The 21,561-nt window shown below is 57.4% G+C and overlaps 1 protein-coding gene across 1 annotated transcript in view; it reads right to left on the bottom strand.

Moving 5' to 3' along the window:
• The window catches only part of CHD5 (chromodomain helicase DNA binding protein 5), a 66,860-nt gene extending 55,165 nt beyond the window's left edge, over positions 1–11,695 (bottom strand). Inside the window, exons 1-3 of the mRNA XM_011938314.1 lie at positions 11,638–11,695; positions 10,711–10,838; positions 2,033–2,212 (exon numbers count right to left, since the gene is read on the bottom strand). Coding sequence (XP_011793704.1) covers positions 2,033–2,212; positions 10,711–10,838; positions 11,638–11,695 — 366 coding nt within the window. The remainder of the gene's footprint in view (positions 1–2,032; positions 2,213–10,710; positions 10,839–11,637) is intronic.
• Positions 11,696–21,561: the final 9,866 nt, after the last annotated feature.

Below are 21,561 nucleotides of genomic sequence, written 5' to 3'. Positions count from 1 at the left end.
GAGGGGACCAAGAAGCCCCGAGCTGCTGCTGCCCTCGTTCTCAGCCACAAGAGTGCTCAGCCACAAGGGTGTCTGGCCTAAGCCCAACACTGACACAGCAGAGGCAGGTGAATGATGCAAAGAAACAGCCTCTGATAACACCACTGGGTCCTACAACCCCGATGCCTCTTGCCTCTCAGTTCTCAGGGCCCTGATTCCACACATCCCTCTACTACCTAGGCCCCAGAGCTGGGCTTCTGCTCCTGCAAAAGAAGGCTGCCCTGAGCATCTCCCAGCACTGAGAACCAGTCTGCCTGTCCAGGCTGCGAGAGGCCTCCAGAGCCCATTCTTGCCTCCTGTTCTGTGACAGCTCAGAGAATTCCCCAGACGAGGCCCCCTCTGTGGCTGCCCTGCCCCCATGGACACACATAGCTGTTCCTGATGGCACATGGACCCCTTGGCCCCTACCCAGGACAGCAGAGCAGCAGGTGCGCAAGGGGATGATACTGTTAGGGGGTGACCCTGAATCACTCCCTTAAGTGAAGCTTTCAGAACTGCCAACCCTGCAGCAGTGACTCACAACACTCCACTGACTCCCGAAATCACCCCGGGTGTCAGGACACCGCCAGGAAGAATCGCTCCTCCTCCGGCACCTCCCAACTTCAGTTATTCACATTCATGATTTCCGCCTCACCCAACAGCAACTGTACTAATATTTACAGAGCATTTATCTTTAAATCCGCGGCCAGCCCAAACTGAGCCTCGGTGTCTCGTAAAAGAACAAAGGGCGCACAGTGTTCCTGGATGGCACTGTCACTCGCCCGCTGCCTGTCCACCAGCCTCACCCCTGGCCTCTCCGCCTCCCCAAGGAGCCCCAGGGTGCAGCCTCTGAGACTTCAGAGCACCTCAGCATGACCACAAAGGCCTGGCTTACTTCACATCATTTCCCACGTTCCTGGGGACACTGGGCCCAGGGGAGAGCTGGCCCATCTCTGTAACTGCTGTGCCCCGCATGCACTAGGAGGCGCTGAGAATGCTGCTTGGACAGGATTTCAGGACACAAGTTCCCTTCCTACCATAAACAAAGCTGTCCAGCACTTCTTGTGGCAAAGAATCCATTTGTTGTTTTATTTTCCCAAATCGCTCCAAGCAAGAGGTTCCTGACACTAAACTGGAGCTCACACTATCTATCACTCTCCCCAGAAATAGCTGCTCACTCGTGCGGGCAAGCTGTTGGCAGAGCAGCCAGTACATCAGCAAGATGCTGCACGATCTCCGCCACTGAGCCCTAAATTTCATCTATCCTTACTGTGCGTGCACACACGCACACACGAGAGCACACACGTTCATGGCTCCACCTTCAGGTCAGGTGGGAGAGGACACTCTGGCCCTTCGGACTCAGGCTCTCAGGTCAGAAGGCAGAGAACAGGCTGGGCGCAGTGGCTCACGTCTGTAATCCCAACACTTTGGGAGGTTGAAGCAGACAGATCACCTGAGGCCAGGAGTTCAAGACCAGCCTGGCCAACATGGCTAAACCCCATCTCTATTAAAAATACAAAAGTTAGCTGGGCATGGTGATGCCTGCCTGTAGTACCAGCTACTTGGAAGGCTAAGGCAGGCGCCACTGCACTCCAGTCTGGGCAACAGAGCAAAACTCCATCTAAAAAAAAAAACAAAAAACAGGCTGGGCACTGTGGCTCATGCCTGTAATTCCAGCACTTTGGGAGGCTGAGGCAGGTGGATCACGAGGTCAAGAGATGGAGACCATCCTGGTCAATATGGTGAAATCCCATCTCTACTAAACATACAAAAATTAGCCAGGCATGGTGGCATGCACCTGTAGTCCCAGCTACTCGGGAGGCTGAGGCAGGAGAATCACTTGAATCTGGGAGGCAGAGGTTGCAGTAAGCAGAGGTCGCGCCACTGCACTCCAGCCTGGCAACAGAGTGAGACTCCATCTCACAAAAGAAAACAAAAAAAACATATAGGCAAGAGGCTCTGCCCCTCCAAGGGGGATGTCGCTCTGTCCCCCCAGTCAGGCCTCCACAGTCACCTTTAAACATCCGTCATCATTATCATCCTCATCCTCATCCTTCTTTTTTCGCTTGGCTTTTTTCTCCTTCTTGTCCTTGAGTTTCTTCTTCTTCTTTTTATTTGGGGAGTAGTCACTACCCTCACTCTCCGACTTCTCTTCCAGATCCTCTTCATTCTCTGATAGCTCATCATTGCTTCCCTGGAAAAGAAGGGGGACAGTGAGGGCAACAGAGGCCTCACAAACATCCAGAGTCCTGGGTGGCAGGATGGCCCTGAAAGCTACCTCCTGGCCCACGCTGGGGATGGGTCATCGTAAGTGACCACTGCTCACAGCTCAACCCCAAAGCCCAGCCAAAGGGGCAACCCCAAGCCAGCCTAAGCCAAGTCTTGTCCCCAGGGTCTACGCCACAGGAAGCAGTAGAGCCTGCAGATGAGGCAAGGTGAGGCTCTGGTGAGAGCAGGCTTCTCCATCGGCAAGCTCAGCTTGGCCCACTCCGGCAGCCCTGCGGGTGAACTCAGGCTCTGCTTCAGTCATCATCGGGCTTCTATGGACTCTGGAGGCTGAACCAGTTTTACATGACGGGGCATGGACCCAGGAGCCGGCGTTGGAGGATGTGGTCCCAGAATCAAAAAGTGAAGTGCACAGGAAGAGCCCCAGCCAGGGAAGGGCCCCAGCCAGGGAAGGACCTCAGCAAGAGAAGAAAGAGCCCTAGCCAGGGAAGAAAGAGCCCCAGCCAGGGAAGGGCCCCAGCCAGAGAAGGGCCCCAACCGGAGAAGGGCCATTGCATCTCGGGCCCCAGCGCCGCAACTCTCTGCTTACGTTCACATCCCATGGAACCGCGTTCGTCAGGTGAAACCTGTAATTAATGCAGCGTGCACATCCCAGTTTTCTCCATGTGCGGACTCTGCAGACACTGCTACGGATGGCACAAGCCCACCTTCCCCCACTTCCATCCCAGCCTGGCCTCTTCCTCTCCATACGAGACAAGGTAATTTAGGCAGCTCTTAAGCTTAGCTTCCTTGATTTAGTTTCCTGTCTGTACAGGCAGAAAATGGCTCATTTATATGGAGATAAGGGCGTTTACAACCACAGCACCCCACGAGAGAGGTGCTGCCCCTCGGAGAAAGTGGTTTACCTGTGGCCTTTAGAGATGCAAGTCGCAAGTCGACTGGCGAAGCCCTCCACAGCCACTTCCCAGGAGGGGCCGGGCAGCAGGGCCATGATCCCCGCTGTGCGCAGGGCTTGCCATGCACAGGACTGCCATTAACTGTTTTCAGGGTGAGCAGCGAGAGGCAAGGGATGAGATGAAGAGAGAACCAGAGAGATAAAAAATGAGCTCAGGAAACAGCAGTGGCGGGGAGGGAGGATGGAGGAAAGAGGGAGGGAGGGAGAGAAGAAGGGAGGGAGAAGGAAAGGAAAGGGTGGCAGAAGGAAAGAGAATGAGGTGGCAGCAAAGGCAGGGGGCCTCCCTGGATAGTCTTGGGAGGCTCCTAGCCCACCTCTGCCCTTTCAGGCCACACTGTCAAAACGGGATGACCTGCCTTTTCCCAGGAGAGTGGCTCCAAACAGGCACATTCAACAGTTAGTGGAGAGGGAGACAGTCACTGAAGGGGGAGGTGAGGGCCCCCTCCTCTAAGATCCAGCTGGGAAGCACCCCCTCCAACAGGCTGCCTGCACTTCCCCACTCTCCTGGAAGCCCCGTTCCCTCTCCCCTGCCCGCCAACCTCCCTGTTCCCAAACCTCTTAGCCCATTAAGCCGCCAGAGACAGCGGCGCCGCCAGCTGCCAGGCAGCGGAGCCTCTGTGCTCTTTGCTTTTCCGGAACCCGGGTGTTTCTGGGAATACTGACACGGCCACTGGCTGGGAGCCTACTCTCAAGGCTGGAGGAGATGCTGGGCCCTGGAGCCACAGCTCCCAGGCTCAGCCTCAGTCCTTTGGTGAGGTGGAGGTCAGACAGTGATGTCCATGTCCCCTTGAGGGAGTCAGAGTTTGGCCAGCTTCAAGAGACCGGCCTTCAGGAGATCTGAGAGACACGCTCTCCCGCAGCCCTCACCCCAGCAAAGGTAAGGACAAGGGAGAGAGGCCGCCATGAACTTCAGCACCACGGACAGAGGCTGGGGGGCTGGACGGAGGAAGGGGCCCTAGGGGGCCTACAGCGGCCAGAGAACAAACCCCACAAACCCACCGAGCGTGAAGTCGGGGGACCCATGGTTAATCCTGCATGGCCTGCCAGTGAGTCCCAGGCTCCCCAGGGAGGCTCTGCCCCCTGCAAGCCTGAAACGTGGGCAAGTCACTGTGGCAAGCTAACCTCAGCTTCATCGTCTGTGAACTGGGGATGCCAGAAAGGATGGAAACAGGGAGACTGTAAGAAAATGCCTTGAGGCTGAGCGCGGTGGCTCATGCTTGAAATCCCAGCACTTTGAGAGGCCAAGGTGGGCGGATCACCTGAAGTTGGGAGTTCAAGGCTAGCCTGACCAACATGAAGAAACCCCATCTCTACTAAAAAAAAAATACAAAATTAGCCAGGCATGGTGGCGCATGCCTGTAATCGCAGCTACTCAGGAGGCTGAGGCAGAAGAATCACTTGAACCTGTGAGGCAGAGGTTGCAGTGAGTCAAGGTCACACCACTGCACTCCAGCCTGGGCAATAAGAGTGAAACTCCGTCTCAAAAAAAAAAAAAAAAAAAGGCCGGGCGCGGTGGCTCAAGCCTGTAATCCCAGCACTTTGGGAGGCTGAGACGGGCGGATCACGAGGTCAGGAGATCGAGACCATCCTGGCTAACACGGTGAAACCCCGTCTCTACTAAAAAATACAAAAAAAACTAGCCGGGCGAGGTGGCGGGCACCTGTAGTCCCAGCTACTTGGGAGGCTGAGGCGGGAGAATGGCGTAAACCCGGGAGGCGGAGCTTGCAGTGAGCTGAGATCTGGTCACTGCACTCCAGCCCGGGCGACAGAGCAAGACTCCGTCTCAAAAAAAAAAGAAAAGAAAAGAAAAGAAAATGCCTTGAATATCTCTGACATGGGAGAAACCTAAGCACAGAGAAGCAGTGCTCTGAGCCGGGGTGGGGCGGGGTGCACAACGGGACGTGCACCCAGGTCTCTAGGGCTGGGCCACCTTGCCGTGTCCTGGGCAGGGGACTCGGCCAAGCCAGAGCAGGCTGCAGTGAGAATGACCCTTTCCCCCTGACACCACCACGCCCACCGTAGACACCAGAGGCCGCTGTGATTCTGATGATGCCCAGAAAATGTCCAAACGACCCATGATGACCCCAGCTCTGCTTGGAAGCCAAAGATACAGCCAGGATGACAAGCTGGAGGGGACACATCAGAGTCACCCCCACATTTCTGCTGTTGGAATTGGGTTCAAGCTAACTGCACAGAGGCTGCCAGCAGCTGGGCGGCAGCACGGTTCAGAGGGAGCAGAACCCGGACAAGAAGGGGCTGCTGTGGCCACATCTGTGGGGCGCCAACCCAGCATCTGATGACAAGCAGGCCCCTTGATGACCTGCAGGGGAGACCAGGAGTGGCGGCCCAGGGAGAGCCGGAGGGAGGGAGGGATAGGGAGGGGAAGGCACCTCCAGCAGCCTCCACTGTCTGGCAGGAGCAGCAGCGCACACCAGCTTGGGAGAGTAGGGCTGGCAGAAGGCCACGAGCCCGACACTGACAGAAGGCTCGCCCGGTGTCCACTCAGAGTTAAGTGGCAGGGCAGGAGGGCACAGATCCTTGGTACGGAATGGGCTCAGGTGACGTCGGGCATGTCTGTTGCCCATCTGTGGCCCCTGCCCTGCTGTCACCCACTGGGGCTCAGGCAAGCCAGCAAAGCCCTCATTTCTTGGAAGGAGGTGCACTTCTCTCCCTCCTCCATCCACCTGTACTGGTGAGAGTCCAGTTGAAGAGAAGGGTCTGACTCCTAAGTCCCCACCTGCCTCCCCTGCCCTGAGCCTCTGCCCTGCCTCCACCACATGGATCCCCCATAGCTGGGCCTCCCACCTGCACCAGATCTCATCGGAGCCCTCCTCCCCTACCAGGGGCTGGCTGAGGGTGATGGTGCAGGGCAGAACCCTGCATCCATCTGTTCTGACACTCTAGAACTAGGCCTCCTTTTTGTGGTGTTTTTCCAAAATCTCTCCTTGCAGAGAAAGCTGCAAATAGTTCTGAAAACACCTAGCAGAGCAGTGGCCCATCAGCGGGACCTGGAGGGATGAAGCATCATCCAGTGGCAAGAAGGGAAGCAATGATCAAGAACGAGAGATAGATTCGCCGTTCAGTATCTGAAAACATGCAGAGAGGCTCATAGACCAAGCCACATGCGGGGGAGGAGACACAGACACAGACCAGTAATTCCCTAACTAAGCCCCCGAACCAACCCAGCCCTAAGGTTTGAGGGTCATCAAACCACACTGCAGGCATGAAGATCCAGATGACAGTTGGCCTTCGACCTGGGCACTGACCTTTCGGCTACAGCAGCCTTAGGTGTGACTACAGGGGACGCTCCATCAGCTAGCAGAAGAGTCTTAGCGGATGTGGAGTCCCCACATGGAATCCACCTGCAAAGCTGCCTTGAATGTTATGCCCAGCCTATGTGTGCCAGGAGGCAGGGGCAGGCAGGAGGGGTCTCTGCTCTGAGCCCCCACACTGCTGCGGGCACAGCATGCGATCAGGCCCTGGGGATCCCAATGGACAGTCCCGCCGCCCTTCCTCCTTCCCAGCTCCGCAGATGTTTCTTGGCGGAGGCCTCCCACCTCCATCTCCCTTCCCTCTAGGCCCGCTGCTCCGAACACACACCGCATCTCCTGAAAAAGGAGGCATTTAAACTCAAAAGGAAGGGTGCGGAGAGTCGGTCATTCTCCATTTGGGGTCCTTCAAGATTGAGAGGGAAAAGGGAAGAATGAAATAGGAGCCTTCCCATTCACCAGTGTTATAAACAGTTATAATTTAGCACTGAATAATTGGTTGCTATGGTAACCGCTGCAGTACAGGTTGAAATCATTTCTCCCTCCTGCGCTCGCTAGGGTCTGACAGGGAGCTTCATCTACATATGCTCAGGTTCCGGCTGCAGCCCGGTTATTTTATGTAAATCAGAATCCACGACTTGCTGCCGGCCTCCCCCCACCAACAAACTGCGGCTTGCGGCCCACCTGCCCTGGTCCCTTCACCCCATCATCTTGGAGCCACCTGGTTGGAGGCAGGGAGGGGCAGAGGGGTGAAATCTCCTTGCCTTTATCCTGGGGTCCCAAGTCTGCCAGGCAGGTGGGCAAGGGGGCACCCGGCAGCTGGGCCACAGCATGCTCCAGACCCCCTAAGATCTGACAGCTGGCCCGAGCCAGGCTCTCAAACGCAGGGGAGGGGGCACCTCCGGAGGCCTCTTGTCCATCCCAGCCCCCTTCCCCTTCCAAGAACCAGAACTGCATCTCAGCAGAGAGAAGGAGAGAGGGTGAGGAAGGGGTGGAGCGAATGAAAGAGGGAGGGAAATGAGGGGAGAGGGGGAAGAGAGAAAAGAGGTGGAGACCACGCACAGGCCAGAGGGAACGACCAAGTCTGAGACCCAGAGAGAGACAGACAGGCAAGAGCCAGAGAGAGATGGGGACCTGGACAAAAACCAAAAACATATTTTCAGAGAAAGAAGCGGGAGGGAAGACCTGGGCCAGTTGGAAAAGGGAAGGCTCAGCGTGATCATCGCTCTGGGAATGAGACAGTTGGAGAACCAGCCCTCTCAGGCCTCAAAGACCACCTGGTCCCCAGCCCCCAGGCCTCACCACTGTCCAGATGCTGCCCACCCCCCAAGCCTCCTTCCTAGCCAGGGCTGGGGCTGTACCCTGAGCCCAGGAGAGGGGAGGGGAGCCAGCCCTACTTGGGGGGCATGGGGGCTTCCATAGGTCTCTGCTGCACCCCACTGGTTCCTTCACCTGCATTTGGGAGCCAGGCTCACCCAGCACAGTGGCCTGAGACCCAGGCCCAGGTGACACTGCCCCTCTTAGCCTAGACTCCCACCCAGCTTCTAACTCAGAGGAGGTAGGCAGGGGGTGCACAGGTAGGAGTCCCTGCCATGGACCACGAGGCCTCAGGGTCCTAAAGTCCACATCGCCCCGAGCCCATGGAGCCCAGGTGTGAGGAGTGAGGGCGAGGACAGCAGCAGAGCAAGATTTCACAGCCTCTGCCAGACAGTCTCAGTGCCTTCATCCCAGGGCCTTGCAGCCCCAGAGCCATCTACCCCCTAGGGGCCCAGCACAAGGACTGACCTCTGGGGCCAGGGGGCAGCAGCCACAGCAGCAGAAGAGGAGGGCAGGGGCTGCAGCCGGGAATTCAGGGAGCCCCTCACCAAAGGAGCTGGCTTACAGCCTCTTCTTCCCTGGGACCTCCAGGCACACAATTCCCGCTTCCCCTGTCCTATCTCCACTTCCCCATCAAATAACAGGGACAGGGAGCTTTACCCTCTTTGAGACCCCGGGGAAGATGCAGGAGCCTCAGAGCGTAGGCCTGGGAGTCTCTGGGGCATGATGGGCCAGGCAGGAGCCTCGACACCCAGCTCCACAGACCCAGGTCCCCCCTTCACCTCACAAATCCTCCCCATGCGGCCCCCATGCTGGCCCAGTGGTAAGGGGGGGTTCCTGGGAAGGGACAGACACACATCCATCCCCGACGCTGTGCCAGATGGGGCACAGAGCTAAGGGGCAACAGAGAAGGCAGGCAGAATCGGGCAGAGGGGTCAGGGTCTCTCCAGGGGAAGACAGGGTGGTACACACACACATGCACACAGCCGTGTGCACGGAGGACCAGAAAGGCCTGCATCAGCTGTAAACCAGGTGGGGGTGGGGGCAGGGGCTTGGGGCAGCAGCAGTGGGGATGCCACACAGGCTCTGGACCAGGGGGCCATGGGGCATGGTCAAGGCACACTCAGGAAGCTTTCCCAGGAGAACCCAGGGCTGCAGGGGCCCGGCAAGGCAGAGGCCGGGAGAGGAGGGCCAGTAGGAGGTGGGTGAGAGGTGCAGGGGCAGGACACACCTGGGGCAGCTCTGACCAGAGGGGTGGGGCCAACACCTCCCAGCCCCATCCTTTCCATGGCAGTCCCTGAGCTCCATGGGGACCAAGGACACAGTCCAGGGCAGGCTCTGCCCTCCCAACGTCCCCAGGCTGACACCCAGATGAGAGGAGCAACCACAGGCTGCAGGTAGAGTTCAGAGCCCTTCAAAATGCCTCCAAGTCCCCAAACAAGCCAGGGAGGCGGAAATGGGACACAGACCCAAGGCCCAGAGGTGAAGGCAGGGACCCTCGCCCCCTGCCACCACCATCTCTCCCTCCCCAGGGCCCTGCTCCTGCCTCTGGCCTGGCCCTGGAGCTGCCAGGGGAGCCTGCCAGGCTGTCATGTCACATCAGTCCCTCCTCTGCTCAAAGCCTTCCAGTGATCGCACCTTGTTCACGGGACAAGAGACCCATAATGCACCCCCCGCAACAGGCCCTCCGGAAACCTTCACAGCAGGGAGCATCTCCAGTCTGGGACAAACGCCCCAAACCCACCCCTAGGCTCTTCTGGCAGCCACCTCCCCATCTCACTCTGCAGGGAGGCCTAGATCCAGGCCCAGTGCTGCCAAGGGCACCCCCTTAGCATTAGCACGTCACCCCACCACCACCGCACCTCACCAGCCACCTCCCTGGGTCTCTCACTTGCAAGGTGGGGCCAGCCCAGTCCCCTCTAGGCAGGGGGAAAGAAAGGTGGAGAGCTGGCCTCAGGTTCCCCCAGGGCAGGCGGGAGAGGAGAAACACGCCTGGCAGGGGCGCCTGGTGCAGCTGACAGCCCTGGGTTCAGATCTCAGTACCGCCACTGTGTCACTGTGTGACCTTGAGCCAGGGCAACTCTGAGCCCCTGCTCTCATCTGTGAAGTGAGGTGCCTGCTGTTGCTCTCAACATAGGGTGGCTTGGAGGATCAGAGGAGACACCCAGAAGGAAGCCAAAAACATACAGGGAGGAAATGGCAGAGACCTCAGTGTGCCAGTGCAAGGAGGAAGGACTTAAAGCTGCAAACTCGCCTCAGTTTCCCCATCTGCCAACCGGCGATCGTCCTTCACGTGCCACCAATTTCCAGGGCTGGTCATGAGGATCAAGTGAGCCCGCGTGAAGCACAGAGAAGCACGCTCGGAATGTGTCAGCAGCGTGGGAAGACAAGGGACATGTTCGCACCGTCACACCCCGCCAACCAGAGGCAGCGGAGCGTGCGGCAGCCTCGCCCATCCAGAACCAGCCGAGAACCAGGGAGAAAGTGATGGGAATGCAGAGGTCACCTGCAGGTAACTGTCCCTAAACGGGGCCTTGCTTCTCTTCTCCAACTCACTTCACTTTCTTCAGGTTTCAGTTTAGAGGGACGGAGTCAGCTATGGAGCAGGGAGCGGGGCAGGGAGGTAGGGAGGCACCGTGGCGACAGAATCTGGCCCTGTCCCCACACAGGATAGGATAACGGGAAGAAGGAAAAATGACGCTCCGACATCCTGCTCCAGAAACAGGACAGCTCATCAATGTCTTAAAAAGGCTTCCGTGCACAACGCTTCGTACCAGAAACTGGTTATGGCATTCTTCATCAAACTCAGCTCTCAGAAACCCTCAAACTCCAAGGTCCAGGGACCCCAGCCCTCCTCTGCGGCCGGGCAGACGCAGCCACAACCCCACCTGACCCCAACTCGCCGGCACAGGTGCTGCCCCTCACCTCTTTCTTCTTCCGCTTCCCTTTACACTTGTTTTCCTTGAGCTTCTTGGGTTTCTTCTTCTTAGGAAGGCTCACGGGCTCCACAGGGAAAAAGTCATCGAAGCCTTCAAGACCACCATCTTCTTCTTCTGGAAAAATCAGAAGGTGGCAGCGGTTACTCCTGAGCTTCCTCCAGGACAGCTCTGAAGGCACAGCGCCAGCCCTGGGGATGCTGGGACCCCGGACACCCAACTGTGCCAGGTCACAGCCACCCTGCTCTCCCCAGACCCGGTGAAGTGGGAGAACACAGGACAGGAGCCCCAGCTCTAGGGACTGTGTGACATCACCTCACCTCCTGGCCTTTCCTTCCCTCCTCTGTAATGGGACAATAACCACCTGGCCCTGACAGGACAGCATTCAGAAAACTGAACCTCCACGAACAACAAATAGAACTGCCTTGTTGCCGTCGCTGCCCGAGAAACAGAGCGTCTCTACCAGGAAGGAGTCGGGGCCGACAGAGCAGAGCACAGACCTCAGTGAGGCCCATCTCTCCCCTCCACAGAGAGGACCACAGTGTGGCCAGGAGGCGGCTTGAGAACGCTGGACCTGCCGGGCACGGTGGCTCATGCCTGTAATCCCAACACTTTGGGAGGCTGAGGCGAGCAGATAACCTAAGGCCAGGAGTCTGAGACCAGCCTGGCCAACATGATGAAACCCCGTCTCCACTAAAAATATAAAACTCAACTGGGCGTGGCGGCGGGCGCCTGTAAATCCAACTACTTGAGGCTGGAGAATCGCTCAAACCTGGGAGGTGGAGGTTGCAGTGAGCTGGAATCGCACCACTGCCCTCCAGCCTGGGCAACAGAGTGAGACTCCGTCTTAAAAAAAACAAATACATAGAGAGAGAGAGAGAGAATTGTGGACCACAGGGACACTCAGGTCCCATACCTGAGGTCCCTGGGGATTTGCAGGACAAACTCAGGAGGAAGATGCCAGGATACCCCATGGGTTTGACAGCATGCTGCCTTAACGGAGAATCCAAGACCATATTGTATCTCCTCCTGGATCCCGCACCTGTGCACACACAGGCACACAGGTCCACACTCCCCCACCTCCAACACACTCCCAACGGGAAACCAAGCGCATTACAGCTGGGCACTAGAAAGCTGTGCCAGTCCACAGAGAGACGCTGTGCCCAGCACACCTGAGTGTTCAGGAGCTGTCCTCACCTGCACTGACTCGAAAGGCCGAGGGGGCCCAGGCCGGGCAGGCCCAGGAGGGGAGTATCTTTGAAGACACTGGCCACAGTTCCAGGTCTGCCTCCCTCAACCTCCAACCCAGAGGAAGGGCTGACAGTGTCCTGGGGGGTGTGACATGAGACCCCTGCTGTGGCAGCAGTGGCCTGGGGTGTGACCCTCATCTGGGAAATCAGGAGAGAGAAAGGGTAGCTGAGCCTGGAGTTCCTGCGCACCAGACATGAGCCGTGGAGGGGCAGTGGGGAGGGTCCTCTTGGCAGGCAGAGCAGCAAGAATCAAACCATCCAAAGTAGAGACACTTCTGCCTGCGGGGGCAAAGGAGGCTTCCAGAAGGGAAGAACCTCCAAGAGTCCTCTAGAAGCGCCCATGAGAGAGCTGGCCCTTCATGCCAGCCTGCAGTCCCAGCGCCCCATCCAGCTTGCCCTACCCGCTCTCTACCATCACCTGTGCACTCAGGAGCACTCAGGGGAAGCCGAGGAGCAAAGAGAAGCCCCTCAGCCTCAGACCCTCAGACCCTCTGCCACGGACACCCCAGACCCGACCCTCTGTGACAGTGGAGACACAACAGGGAGTGTCACTCAGAGTCTGAGGGTTGCTTCGAGTGGGACCCCAAGGAGGACGAGAGGTCCTGGGGCCACCAGGAAGCTTTCACCCAGAAAGCGGGGAGAGTGTCCCTGCTGGATCAAGTTTAGAGACAGAGAGCCCTTCCCCCAAGGAAGTTGTTTTTATCATAACCACTTACAGCTCGCAGTGGTGGAGCCAGGTTTGAACCCAGCAGTCTGGACCTTAGGGTCAAAAAAAGGGCCTCAAGGCGTCCCCCAGCGTGGCCCACACGCTCAGACACACTCGCCACATGCAGACACACAGACACGCATGTGCACCCAGGACACAGCCAGCACTCACCTGTCACCCTCCACACAGGCCCCCACCGCCTGGCCTGGGACCCCCGGAGAGTCCTAAGCAGAGAAAGGGGGACAGGAGGCCTCCTACCCTGGGTCTCCGGGCCTCCCGTTGCCCACACCATGGATGCAGCTTTAGCCCCACCGTCCCCACTCCTCTGGGGCACTGGTGGCTCTGGTGGCTGAGCGGACGCCCCTCCCACCCCTGCATCCCACAGGGCCAGTTTGCACCAGGGGAAGGTGGGGGCTGCACCACTGTCTTGGTGCCTCTCTGCACCAGGGCCTTCCTCAAGGGTGGCCAGGTGCTTGGGGCTCCCACATAGGGAGGGCACCCTGTGGAGGGCTAGGGCACACAGGAGAGCCAACAGCAAGGGCTGCCCCGGGTGGCTTTATGTGGGTCAGGCCCCACACGGTCAGGGGCAGGGGCTGGGCTGCTCCAGCTGACCCCGTCCCATTCCTCTGATCACTGGTGTGGGAAGGTGGGGATTTTTCAAACCAGCTGAAAACGTGCACAGGGACCCCCCCAGACTTGTCCTGCAGAGCAGGTGTCGGTGGGGCAGTGGCAGGGCTGGCAGGGAGCTGTCTGTGGTGGGGTAGCTGATGGGATGCCAGTCCACAACTGCCCACTCCACCACCCAGCCTCTGCCTCCCCCGCCACCGCAGGAGACCGCCTGGGCAGAGCCACCCCCACACCCTGGCAGTGCCCAACACTGCTTATGTAATGGGCTCCGGCTGATGCAATCTCAAGGGGGGGCCTCTCCCTCCTGCTTCCTTCCAGCTGTCCCCTTCCAGCAGGGTGCTCCCAGACTTAGGAAACCCAGTCCAGCACACGGTCACTGACTGCTCGCCTGAGCAGCAGAACGGACGAGGGCATGCACAGGTGGCTGCCGGAAATTCTGGAAGGAAGCCTGGGATCTGCCCATGGGTAAGGGGAGGACAAAGGAGGATCCCTCCTCTGGCCCTACCCCATGCTCAGAACAGGTCTTTGAGGACAAGGCCCCAGACCCTCTGCCCGTGGACAGACCCCCACTCTGTTCCCGGAAGACCTCAGAGCCCAGGGCCTCTGCCTGGTGAAACCCGCCTCTGAGAAGGCTCTGGAGCTGGCACACGGGAACGGGAACTCAGCCCTGCCTACCCCTGTCTCTGATGGGCCCTTCCTCTCCCCAAATGGCTTCAGGTGGGTGGCCCTGAGGTCACCGCACGCCTGATTCTCTGCGACACTGCCCCCACCACCACCCCACACACTCCAGTCTTCAGCCAAGCCTCAGCCCCTTCCCGCCCTTGGATACTCTCTGCTTCTGCAGCAGGCCCTGAGCTTTCCAAAACCAGACCTGGGGGTCACCATCCAAGCAACTCCATGGTCAGCCTTTCCCCAAGCCCCAGCCTGTGCCCTTGAGCCCACCAGTTCCTCCTCCGTATGGCTCCATCTGGTGGGGACAGAGCAGAGGCCCAGATGGTTCCAAGACACAGAGCATGCAGCCAGTGATAAGGCAGGATCCCACCCATGCCAGGTGAGCGGCCCCGGGGAGGAGCAACCTCACCTCAGAACTCCTGGTCCTGCCAGCTCCTGGCCCCTCGTGGCCGCCTCACCGCCCTCCTGGCCCACGTGGCATTGCCCTCATGCACCAGCCCTACCCCTCCAGGGCCTGAGGCTCCACGGATCCAAGCCTGCTCTAATTAAGACCCATTACCCTGTGATCACCCACCTCCTGGAGGTGGAGGCGGGGTGGGGCTGAAGTCAACCAGAGGAAGGAGAGGCACCTTCTGCTGCTTCCTCCAGAGCTCCCCCAGCCCCTGTGTAGCTCCCAGTACGCGCCAGCTCAGCCCTGCGGGATCCCCAGGCTAGCCTAGGCTGAGCCACTGCAGGCTGCGGCCAGGCCGAGGGTAGTGCATTGCAATAGCGGCAGTCGCTGATACCTGCATACCATCTGCCAGGCTCGTCCCAGGCCCAAAGTACCTAGGACTGATTAATCTGTATCAGTTCAACACAGCAACTCAGAAAGGGGTACTATTCTTTCTGGTTTGCAACTTTTATTTATTTATTTATCTATTTATTTATTTTAAAGACAGAGTCGCTGGCTGGAGTGCAGTGTTATGATCGTGGCTCACTGCAGCCTCGACCTCCTGGGCTCGAGCAACCCTCCCACCTCAGCCTCCTGAGCAGCTGGGACAACAAGCACAACCACCACGCCTGGCTCAGAGATGGATTCTATTCTTATCCCCATCTGCAGATTAGGAAACTGAGGCTCAGAGGACCTCATTATTTACCCACATCTCAGTCCTACAGCTGGCAGTGGTAGAGCCAGGTTTGAACTCAGGCAGTGGGCGCCCACCCCCTTGCGAAGTCTCTCCCCCAGCACCCTCCCAGATCTAGCATTGAAACAGCCCACGCTGTGTAAACCTGCTCGGTGTATGCCCTGGGGACACTGAGGTGACTCAGGCTGGTCTGTGGTCTGGAAGGTCACAGGTCCCTCAAGGGGGTCAAAGCTGGTTCCCCACACTAGTCCCCCTGCACACAGCCCCACGGCTCTGCCAGGCCCAGGCTCCAGCCCCCGACTCCTCTGGGGAGGGGCAGCAGCCGAGCAAGGACGCAGTCGCCAGGGCACCTGCCAAACACAAGGTGATCAAAACAAGGGGAAGGCATGTGACTGTGGAGCAAAAGTTAGGTCATCTGATTCTGGGTGGTCGAAGGATTTGCAGGGGGCCAAGCCAGGAGCTGGGATGAGAACACCATCACCAGGTTGCAAAGGCCGGCAAACCTGCCAAGGACAGGGACCCCACTCAACATCCACCACTCTCTCCAGGACCTGGGGAGAGGGGCTCCTGCTGTTCCCCACCCAGACTCCCCAACCAGCACCAAGCAGAGAATAAGGCCACCGGGGCTCAGGAGGAGGGAGTAACAGGGACAGCAGAGGCTTCATGCTACCCTTCCTGGGGGTGACCCCAGCAAGTCCCCTCCCCACTGAGCCTCTCTCTTCATCTGTGAAATGGCCCTAATGTGGCAGCCTTTCCCCCAGGGCGATGGGGAAACTGTGAATGCAAAGCGCCCACACGAAGCCTGCAGGTGCTCAGCAATGGCAGGCAGAGCCCAGCGAGACCCAGGAGGGTCAGGGCGGCAGTGGTGAAGGGCAGAAGGCAGTGGTCTCTAGTTTGGGCACTGCTGGGCCAGGGGTTCTCAGGGCCACCCTAGACGCTGGCCAAGAAAGAGTGCTCAGGCTAAGGCTGCCGTTAGTCCTTGAACCTCCCCCAATGAGACAGGCCCTGTGCTGGCACAGAGGGGCAGTACACCCGCCCAAGAGAGGATTCATAATTTATTTATGACATTTAACAAAACCCAGACATCACCTCATTGGTGTCACATCAAAAGAAAGCATCAGTCCTGAATGGGGAGTGGAGGGAAGAGACAGAGATAGATGAGGCATTTACCCCAAGTGACTGGGGCCTGGGGGGAGTCAGTATGGGGGTTCAGGGAAGGCAGGGAGAGGCCCCAGGGCATGGGTGGGAAGGAGGAGGACAGACAGGTGAGAAGGGGAAGAGAGGGGGAGTCAACCTGGAGGGACAGGGAGGGACAAGAGAGAGAGAAACGGCCAGACAGAAAGAGAAAGGCATGGGCATGACCTCAGGGGAGATGAAAACTGACAGATATGGGGACAGAGGAAGAGTGAGAGACAGGGAAAGAGAGTGAAATAATGACAGAACCATAGAGATAAGCAAAAGCCCCAGAAAGTTAGACAACACGCATTGTGTTCAGTACCCAGCTCAGAGAAGATATTCCAGAAGTCTCTGATAGGTGGATGGATAATTATATAGTGAATGGATGGATGGTGGATGGATGGTGAATACATTGATGGATGATGAATTGATGGATAGATGGTGGGTGGGTGGGTGGATGGATGGATGGATGGTGGATAGATGGTGGATGAATCAATGGATGAATGGATGGATGGATGGATGGATGGCAGATGGAAGGATAGTGGATGGGTGGATGGATGAATGGATGGTGGATAGACGGTGAATAGATGGATGCATGATGAATTTATGGATAGATGGTGGGTGGGTGGATGGATGGATGGATGGATGGTGGATGGGTGGATGGATGGGTGGATGGATGAATGGATGGTAGACGGATGGTGAATAGACTGATGGATGATGAACTGATGGACAGATGGTGGGTGGATGGATGGATGGTGGATGGAAGATGGAGGATGAATGGAAGGATGAATGGATGGTGGATGGATGAGTGGTGGATGAATGATGGATGGATGGATGGATGGATGAATGAAAGATGAATGGATAGATGGTGGGTGGGTGGATGGATGGATGGTGGATGAAGGATGGATGGATGGATGGTGGGCGGATGGTGGGTGGATGAATGAATGAGGGGATGGTGGATGGATGCAAGGTTGGATGGTGGATTGATGAATGGATGGATAATGGATGGATGGATGGATGGATGGATGGATGGATGGATGGATGGTGGATGGATGGATGGTGCGTGGATGGTGGGTGGATGAATGGGTGGTGGATGACTGGATGAGTGGATGGTGGGTGGATTAATGGAAGGATGGTGGATTCATGAATGGATGGATGGTGGGTGGATGGATGGATGAATGGTGGATGGATGTATGCACGGATGGATGGTGGATGGATGAATGAATGGATAGTGGGTGGATTAATGGATGGTGGATGAATGGATGAGTGGATGGTGGATGGATGCATGGATGGATGGTGGGTGGATGGATGGATGAATGGTGGGTACATGAATGGATGGATGGTGGATGGGCAGATGGATAGATGGTGGATGGGTGAATGAATGGTGGATGGATGGATGCATGGATGGATGGTGGATGGAAGATGAACGAATAGTGGATGGATGGATTGGTGGATGGATGAATGAACGGTGGGAAGCATGGACAGATAGTGCATGGGTGAATAGTGGATAGGAAGAACGAGAACAAATGGATGGACGGACGGATAGATGAACGGATGGATGGATATATACATGGATAGATAGGTGGATAGTGAACAGTTACTTCACCATCATGGTTGGTTTTGTGGGTAGATGGGTAGATGTGGGAGAGCAGGAAGATACATGGATGCATGGATGGATGGATGGATGGTGGGAAGCATGGACAGATGGTACATGGATGAATAGCGAATAGGAAGAACAGATGGAGGTACGTATGGATGGATATGGTATGGATATGGATTGATAGGTGGATGGTGAATGGTTACTAGGTTGGTTTTGTAGGTGGATGGGTAGATGTGGGTGGGTAGGTAGATAGATGGATGGATGGATGGATGATGGGTGAGCGACTGAATGAACTGATAAAATCATAGATGGATCTTACTACCTGATCAACTTGGAATGATAATGAATAACCCACTGGCCAAGTCACTGGGCAAAGTGTGCTGGTCATTTTGCCTCCCTCCTCCCAGAAAAGAATGTTAAACACAATCAGGCTCCCTGGGACTCCCCCCGCCAAAAACACCATGCTTCCACAGGGGTAGGGGTGCAGGCTAAAAAGTCATGGTCTTCTGGGAACCATGACTGTCACTCTCTCCAGGCCCCAGGACCTGAGGAAGCAAGCCTAAGATACTCACACAGCTAGGGCCAATTGTCACTGGGGCCAGAGTGGTAACGGTGCCTAGTCCGGACACTGCCCAGTCTAGGCTCACTAGCTTTGTCTGCGATTGAGGAAAAGCTGGGCCAATGAGGAAGGGAACTTGCCAGCCCAGCAATGGCCCTAAGAGGGCTGAGAGCCACATTTTCTGAACCCCTCTCCTGCTTCCCGCCAGCCCTACCTCGGGCTTCACGGCCCTCCTCCCACCCAGGCTCCCACTCCCCTGGGCTTACTGGCTAAGGGTGCAAGAATCAGAAGCATTTCCTTGGAGAAGGCAGGACAGCTGCCCCCTTTGGCTGGTGCTAATTACACCAGCCACAGTTTATTGAGTACCTATTATGTGTTGGGCACTGTGGCCTAATGTTCCACGTGCACTGTCTCACTGTTCCTCATAATAACCCTCTATGAGGTAGCCAGTGCTATGTCCCCATTCTACAAGTGGGCATACCAAGGAGAGGGCTGCCTGGCACTCAGCTAATGCTCAGAGCTGGAATCCAAGGCCTCATCCCACCAGTTCTTGAGCTCTGGCTTCGAACAGCCACCCCAACTGCCAGGAGAATCTGGCAGCTGCTGGTCTCCAAACCAGAAGAGGCACCCACCCTGCCTTCCTCCTGGAAACTGGCTCAGACACCTGCCTCAATGCCAGAGCTGGCCGGGGCCAACCTCCCCCTCCCCAGCACCACTGCATGGGAAACACTAATTCACCGCTGAGAGTGAGCAACTCCCAGGGGGAGGTGGGAGATGAGCAGAGTCAAAGAAAAAAGATAGGACAAGTCATTAGTTCAATAGCTGTAGATTGAAAAATCATCATGACAGCTTCCAAAACACCAGTTCTTCCAGCCACAAACCTCCGTGTTTTGGAACCAGCTGGCTCTGGTCTGTGGGGGTCACCACTGCTGAGCATGGACTCAGGGTGAGTGGGGGGCCAGCAGTGCAACTTGACAGGAGGCCTGGCTAGGGCTGTCTTCACAGCCAGAAGCTGGGGTGACCTAGGGAGTCCCAGCCCTCAAGATACTGAAACCACAACCATCTCTCAGGAACTCATGGTTTCAGGTGCTGGGCACAGCAGGTTATGGAGAGAGTTACACTTGAAGGGGATACCCACAGATCCAGGAGGAAACTGATGATAACGTTTTGAGTATGTGGGGTGTGGTGACACAAGCATGTAATCCCAGCTACTAGGGAGGCTGAGGCAGGAGGATTGCTTGAGCACAGGAGTTGGAATCCAGCCTGGGCAACACAGCAAGACCCCAGCTCTTCCAAAGAAAGCATGACAATGTGTCTCAGAGTGACTGGAAGGCCCTGTCTTAGCAAGGGTGTCTCTCTCCATTATAACATTCAAACTGGGACCTAAATGCCGAGGCAGCAGCGGTGAGCAGATGAAAAGGCAGGTCAGACAGAGGTCACAGCCAGGGCCCCATGGCAGGATGGAGCATGGAGGGTTCCAGAAGCAGGACGGAGGCCAGTGTGGCTGCTGTGAACAAAGGGGCACAGGAGTGGACCAGGACAAGGGTTTCAGAGGCGACTGGAGCCATGCGGGTCAGGGTCTGACTTGGGTTCATGAGGTGACCAGCTGCTGTGCAGAGGGTAGTCATAAGGACTGGGTAGAAGGCCCTGGAGGGACTGGCAGGAGGGGACAGAGGCTTGGACATGGAGAGAAGCCAGGAGCCTGGGAAGGCTCTGGAGGTGGAGCAGCTGGCCTTGCTGATGGATGGGGGCAAAATCCCCAGGCCAGAGGTGCCAGAGCAGGGCGTTTCTTCTGCAGCGCTGTGGGGGTATTCCTGGACACTCTGGGGCCAACCCAATGAAAGGGAGCATGGGTGGTGGGCAGGATGACCAGAGCCCCGCCTCTCTGGCCCAAGCAGTGAGTCAGGTGCCTACTAGACTGGGGGCACCTTCCCTGGCCTCTTCCCCTCCCCGACCTCTATGTCCCCACATAGTCAGAGAAAGCAGGAGTGTAAGATGGGAAAGACAGCCGGGGGACTCCACCGTGGGGTCAGTACAGCCCAGAAATGCCACTGATGCCACAAAAGGGCCACACCCCAAACACCACAACAAACAACTTACTGAAGAAACAGTAAACTGGCTTACTGGGGAGCCAGCCTCCTTGGAAAATGGCCACTGATTTTTGTGCCTGTGCTGGGCCTCAGAGTTCCCCTCCAGAGAGTGGGTCTAATTCCAAGGACCCAGGATATGACAGTCAACTATTGTCCAGGCAACCCCACCCCAAGTGAGGACTCCTCTATTCCCTGTCCCCAGCACGCTTGCTGCCAACTTGGCCTAATAGGCGAGGTGAGTGCCAGGCTCCTGTAGGAGCCCAGTCACAGCATTAAAGCCACCAACTAACCAAGCAAGCAAACAGAAGGGGGCAGGGGGTGTGGCCACCTGGTGGGAATACCCTCCCCAGAAGACGCTGGCTGTTTCCTCCAAGAGGAGCTGGAGGTGTCCATGTGTGGAATCTTCTCACGCCTGGAAGTCAGAGGGGACCAGAAGCACGTTCCTGGGCCCGGGAGGGCCTCCAGCCTCCCACAAGTCTCTCCGAAGTCCAGAGAGGCCACAGACTTGGTGCAGGGAAGCCGAGAAGTAAGAGTCTCCCAGAAAGGAGGGTGGGTGGCTGACAGGGTGGGGCCCTACCCAGCTCTGCCAGGAGGGAAAACGTCCCAAACAAATGGCGAGCAGTTAACTAAAGAACTGTCCTGCAAGGCAACCCCTGGCGCACAGTCCTGTGTATACTAAATTCTGAGAGAGATAAAAGGAGAGAGATGGTAAGGGCAGGGGCGGTGGCCCTGGGGCATCAGGCCCGTAGCCAAGGCAGGGTGGGTTAGGAACGGGGGCGATGGTGGGGCTGGAGACAGCGGCGGGCGCTAGGTCGCTCCAGAAGGACACCGGCGGCCCGGGTAAAGTGCTTGGGAGCCAGCGGTCACAGCGCACAGAGGACCATGGCAGGATGGAGCAGGGGTCCGAGCCCGTGCGCCCCAGAGCGGAGTCCTCCTAGGCCGGGAGGGAAGCCTCCCCATCCTGGGCGCTCGATGCGTCCCCAAGCACCGCCAGTCCTCGCCCCGCTCTGGGCCCCACCCAGCCCGCCCCGCGGCC

Source organism: Colobus angolensis, unplaced genomic scaffold, assembly GCF_000951035.1.
Source record: "Colobus angolensis palliatus isolate OR3802 unplaced genomic scaffold, Cang.pa_1.0 Scaffold170, whole genome shotgun sequence".
Classification (NCBI taxonomy): Eukaryota; Metazoa; Chordata; class Mammalia; order Primates; family Cercopithecidae; genus Colobus; species Colobus angolensis.
The sequence above is the reverse complement of the archived record's forward strand: the minus strand, read 5'-3'. Positions and strand labels throughout refer to the sequence as shown.